The sequence below is a fragment of the Mus pahari genome, chromosome 6 (genome assembly GCF_900095145.1).
Source record: "Mus pahari chromosome 6, PAHARI_EIJ_v1.1, whole genome shotgun sequence".
Lineage (NCBI taxonomy): Eukaryota > Metazoa > Chordata > Mammalia > Rodentia > Muridae > Mus > Mus pahari.
The window spans coordinates 1,991,080-1,997,287 of record NC_034595.1 but is presented as its reverse complement, the minus strand read 5'-3'; the positions used below and the strand labels follow the sequence as shown (position 1 = coordinate 1,997,287).

The 6,208-nt window shown below is 41.8% G+C and overlaps 1 protein-coding gene across 2 annotated transcripts in view; it reads right to left on the bottom strand.

The window, feature by feature from the left end:
* The window catches only part of Tgfbr1 (transforming growth factor beta receptor 1), a 63,398-nt gene that overhangs the window by 17,052 nt on the left and 40,138 nt on the right, over nt 1–6,208 (bottom strand). Inside the window, exons 3-4 of one of the 2 annotated variants that reach the window (XM_021199544.2) lie at nt 4,437–4,667; nt 1,254–1,484 (exon numbers count right to left, since the gene is read on the bottom strand). In XM_021199544.2, coding sequence (XP_021055203.1) covers nt 1,254–1,484; nt 4,437–4,667 — 462 coding nt within the window. Of the gene's footprint in view, nt 1–1,253; nt 1,485–4,436; nt 4,680–6,208 lie in introns of both variants that reach the window. The other variant, XM_021199543.2, reaches the window with a different exon arrangement.

Here is a 6,208-nt window from a genome sequence, read left to right as displayed (position 1 = left end):
AGGAAGGAAGGAAGGAAGGAAGGAAGGAAGGAAGGAAGGAAGGAAGGAAGGAAGCCAGCCAGCCAGCCAGCCACTGTGAGTGGAGATACAGCATAGTTGTAAAACACCTGTCTAGTATGTGCAAGACAGGCCCTGGGCTTAAATCACTGAACTGAACTGGGGAAGGCTAGTCTATACTGAGATATCCTACTAATCCAGCACCAGGTCTATACTGAGATGTCCTACTAACCCCAGTACTGGGGAGAGGAAAGGAAGAACTAATCTATACTGCTGAGATGTCCTATAAACCAAAGCAGTTGGGGTGTGGCAGGGAGCTAGCCTATACTAAGATGTTTTCCTGGTCTCACATCAAATTCTGAAAAACCAAAGTTTATAGTATTTTACTTCTATCTTATGACTATACACAACTAATAGATTTAAAATAGCAAAAGTATATGACATTTTTATGGGTCTTTTCTAATTAATAAAAAACTTAGAAATCCACTGCATGGGCCTGCAAGATGGCTCAGTAGGTTAAGATATTTGCTGCCAGTACAATCCCTGGAACCAAAGTATATGACATTTTTATGGGTCTTTTCTAATTTACAAATTAATAAAAAACTTAGAAATCCACTGCACGGGCCTGCAATATGGCTCAGTGGGTTAAGATACTTGCTGCCAGTGCAATCCCTGGAATCCCCATGGTAGAAGAAATACCTCACAAGTTGTCCTCTGACTTCCACATGTGCACAGTGCCATACAAAATGATATTTAAAGTATACTGTCATGAAGAAAATCTTAACAAAGTTCTGTGTCTAAAAGATTGTATTTGCCCTAATTGATCTTACTATATTACAAATATCTGTTTCTCACCAAATATGACAGTATTTAGTCATCATCTCTGTAAAAAAAAAGCTCGTCCAGACTTCGATACATTCCACTAAGAGTAAGGAGATGGGGCTGGTAAGATGGCTTAACTATCGGCATACCTGCCATGCAGGCATGAGCACCTAGCTCAGATTCCCAGCCATGTAAAATCCAGATGTGGTAGTACACACCTGCAATCCCAGTGCTGGGCAGGTGGATCCTGAGCTTCTAGCAAATCAGTCTAGACACACAGATGCATTCCAGGTTCAGTGGGAACCATCTCAAAAATTAGGTGGAGAGTGACTGTAGAAGATATCCAACATCCTACACACACACACACACACACACACACACACACACACACACACACACACACACACACACACAAGAAAGACAACATCACTGACCTTTGTTGTCTGCTGCTATAAATCCCAGGATATTTTCATGGCGTAACATTACAGTCTGATAAATCTCTGCCTCTCGGAACCATGAACGTTCTTCTCTCGAAGAGAATATCTTCACAGCAACTTCTTCTCCCCGCCATTTGCCTCGCCAAACTTCTCCAAACCGACCTTTGCCAATGCTTTCTTGTAACACAATGGTCCTGGCAATTGTTCTTTGAACAAGCAGTGGTAAACCTAAATACAGAAATAAGTACAGCATAAATCATCAACGGTCCCTGTCTCACCCCTGACAGTCCACAATGGAGACCCACAGGCAAGTACTATTCCTTAACCTTTGCCTTGTTGGAAAGACTTTTGCCTTTCTACCCCCAAAAGTGAAAAAAAAAGTAAATACTGAAAAAGAATCCAGAGACACCAGCCTAGAGATTTGGAGATGTAAACTGAACTTTTCCTTTAAGGGTCAGGACAAAAGGAGAGAGAATAAAGAGGGTTGTGGAGAGAAATTTAGCAAAGGCAGATGAAAGAAAGAAACAAGGTATCTTTTGGGTACCAGTCTCATTTATGAGCATATGAATGCCAGTGGAAGAAAAGGTAAGCTGTCACCAGAAGATAAACAATTCTAAATATAAGGTCACCCCTCAATGACCAATGGGAGGCTGAAACACAACCATGAATAGGTAAAATGGCTGTAAAATCTGATTTTAGAAAGATGAATCAAGTAACTGCTTTACTTACAGGAGGAGGAGAAGAATGTGGACACAAACACAACTGAGCTCTGATCTATAAGCTTTTGCAGTGAGAGGTCTAAAAGGAGAAGGAAGTTCTGAGGCAACAGAACAACTCCTGATGGCCCTACAAGTGCATGGGTCATAGAAAGAGGAAGAGTAACTCCATGCTCCAATTCATACAGTTACAATTCAAAGGCAAATAAACAGGCCTATGTTAGAACTCAACTATCATCTACATGGCAATGTCTTGAATCCTTTCAGGAAGACCAAAGTGTGGGTGCTTCGGTCCTTCTTAGAAGGAGGAATAATCTATGTAATACCATATGCCCCAGAACAGGGGAATGCCAGGGCCAGGACACGAAAGTGGGTGGGTTGGGGAGTAGGGTTGGGGGAGGGTATAGGGGGCTTTGGGGATAGCATCTGAAATGTCAGTGAAGAAAATATCAAATAAACAAATAAATAAAACAAATATGATAAGAAAGAAAGAAAGAAAGAAAGAAAGAAAGAAAGAAAGAAAGAAAGAAAGAAAGAAAGAAAGAAAGAAAGAAAGAGAGGAATAAAATACTCACGGAGACTGGTACCCAAATACAGAGACAAAGTGTGTAGCAGAGTCTGAAGGAAAGGCCATCCAGAGACTGCCTTACCTNGGGATCCATCCCACAAACAGTCACCAAACCCAGCCACTATTGTAGATGCCAAGAAGTACATGCTGACAGAAGACTAATATAGCTGTCTCCTGAGAGGCCTTCCAGTGCCTGACAAATACAGAGGTGGATGCTCTCAGACAACCATTGGACTGATCATGGGGTCCCCAATGGAGGAGTTAGAGAAAGGACTGAAGGAGCTGAAGGGGTTTGCAACCTTATAGGAAGAACAACAATATCAACCAACCAATATCCCCCTGCCCCCGCCAACCCCCAGAGCTCCCAGGGACTAAACCACCAACCAAAGAATACACGTGGAGGGACCCATGGCTCCAGCTGCATATGTAGCAGAGGATGGCCTTGTCAGGCATCAATAGGAGGAGAGTCTCTTGGTCCTCTGAAGGCTCTATGCCCCAGTGTAGGGGAATGTTAGTGTGGTGAGGTGGGAGTGGCTGGGTGACTGGGTGAACATCCCCATAGAAGCAGGGGGAGGGAGGATGGGATAGGAGACTTCGGAGCTGGGAAGGGAACCGGGAAAGGGGTTAACATTTGAAATGTAAATAAAGAAAATATCAAATAAAAAATGCAAGTTATAAGCTTAAAAACAAACATACACAGAGACACCCTGTCTCAAAAAAACCAAACAAAGAGGAAATATGGACTGACCCAAGTCATAGAGCATGTATTAGAGTCTAAACCTGTTGAATGCTAGTCACACACCAAATTCCAAAATTGTTTTTCTTATAATTTATGTATTTTATACATATAGGTATTTTGTCTATATGCATATCTACACACCAGAAGAGGGTACTGGATCCGGAGATTAGTTACAGACAGTGAGAGCCACCATGTGGGTATTTGAATTGGACGCAGGACCTCTGGAAGAACAGCAGTACTCTCAAGCACTGCGCCATTTCTCCATCCCTACAGTCTAAAACTGTAAAGGGGCACACTTCTCTTAGGCTTCTTCCAAACCACAGACAAGGGGGAAAAAAGGTATTTTCTCTTTGGTCTAAAAGCAAAATACTATTATGCTAAAATCTATTTCAGCATGATCCTGGCAATCAGCCAGTCTACTTCTGAGTCCACAAAAATCAACAAACAAAACCGAGAAAAACAAGCATCATAGCACATTCACTCACAGGATTACTATTTTTGTTTCTCTGTTTGAAATTTTCTTTTAAATGTAAAAAGTTACTAAAGATGTAATAGTTTAATTTTAAACAATAAACTGGACTCACCTGCCACCAAACCTGCTAACATGAGTTTGTTTCCCAGGATCCATACAGAGGACAGAGAGAACTGACTCCTTCAAGTTATCCTCTGACTTCCACATGGATACTGTGGTTGGCAGGCATGTGTGTGCAAATACACACACACACACACACACACACACACACACACACACACACACACACACACACTTTTATTAAAACAACAAATTTGTACCATGTTAAAGAGGCTAATCAGATTCCAAATTCCAGAACAGTGTCAGAGCTGCAGAATGGTAGCTCCATCTCTTAACTGCAGCTCTATCTTTTTAAGACTGGTGTCCAACTTTCTACCTCCCAGGCTCAAGTTATGTAGGGGAGGATGTGTGGAAGCCTATACAACTGTGACTTACTTGTTTCAATGGTAAAATCAAGTTCCAATTTATCTATACTAAACTATCCAGTCAGACAGCAAGCTCAACAGCTTTCATTAGGCTGCAATCCTGTACAGTACTCATACTATTCCAAAGTTTTAACAAATTAAGTCAAATGCCTCCAAAAACTAATGAAATAAAATAGGAAAAAGGTAAACAATAACATTACCTGATCCAGACCCTGATGTTGTCATATCATAAATTAAATCTTTTAAGGTGGTGCCCTCTGAAATAAAAGGGCGATCTAGTGATGGATCCTCTTCGTTTGGCACACGGTGGTGAATGACAGTGCGGTTATGGCAGATATAGACCATCAGCATAAGTGCAATGCAGACGAAGCAGACTGGACCAGCAATGACAGCTGCCAGCTCCACAGGACCAAGGCCAGCTGACTGCTTTTCTGAAAAAGGTCCTCAAATGAAACAAACATCAGGAGAAACAAAACACTGTAGGTGGCACTCACAGTTCCCAAATCCCCCATACCCCCCCCCCATGTCCACTACTATCACTTAGTCACACAGGGCTTCCCTCCCTGGCCTCCCTTGTCAGGCCATCAGCTGTCAGTGCCCTTTCCCTCTTCCTGAGTATCCCCAGCCTGTTTCTAGTTCACCATTGAGTTCATCTGCTAACCCCATCCTAGGCCTCCTTCCCCACTTTTCACCCAGGTAAAAAAGAAAAGGAAACAATTATTTGAAACAACTTCTAATAACTTATTTTTTATAAAGCACTTTGGTCTTTTCTTCTTATTCCAAGTTTACTGCAGGCTTATAGCAGAAGAGATATATAAAAATATAGTTAATAGTTTTTTACAAATTATCAACTTCCTTGCAAAGCTTCAAAGGCTCATATTTTATTATATAAATTTCCACCAACTTTTTAAAGCCTAAGACTTTCTTTGTTTACTTTTGTTTTTTATTCTATTTGCTTATTTATAAATTTTTAACTCTTTCCCTCAATTTTTTTGTGAGACAGGGTTTTATCACATAGTTCATCCAGGCTGGTCTCAAATTTGGGATTCTTCAACCTCTGCATTCCAGTACTGGATGTTTTAAAAATACTTTGTGTATGCACATTCTTTCTAGACTATTTTTGCCAACTGTATTTTTTATTAGATATTTTATTTACATTTCAAATGCTGTCCCCTCTCCTACTTTCCCCTCCGAAGATCCCCTATCTTCTCCCTCCTCCCCCTGCTTGCCAACCCACCCACTCCCACTTCCTGGCCCTGGCATTCCCCTACACTGGGGCATAGAATCTTCACAGGACCAAGGGCCTCTCCTCCCATTGATGACTGACTAGGCCATTCTCTGCTACATATGCAGCTAGAGCCATGAGTCCCACCATGTATTTTCTTTGATTGGTGGTTCAGTCCCAGGGAGATCTAGGGGTACTGATTAATTCATATTGTTGTTCCTCCTACCGGGCTGAAAACCTCTTCAGCTCCTTGAGTACTTTCTCTAGCTCCTTCATTGGGGACCCTGTGCTCTGTCCAATGGATGACCGTGAGCATCCACTTCTGTATTAGTCAGGCACTGGCAGAGCCTCTCAGGAAATGCTATAACAGGCTCCTGTCAGCAAGCTCTTGTTGGCATCTGCAATAGTATCTGGGTTTGGTGGTTGTTTATGGGATGGATCCCCAGGTGGGGCAGTTTCTAGATGGTCATTCCTTCAGACTCTGCTCCAAACTTTGTTTCTGTAACTCCTTCCATGGGTATTCTGTTCCCCCTTCTAAGAAGGGATGAAGTATCCACACTTTGGTCTTCCTTCTTCTTGAGTTTCATGTGTTTTGCAAATTGTATCTTGGGTATTCTGAGTTTCTGGGCTAATATCCACTTATCAGTGAGTGCATATCATTTGTGTTCTTTTGTGATTGGGTTACCTCACTTAAGATGATTATCCTCCAGACCCATCCATTTGTCTAAGAATTTTATGAATCCATTG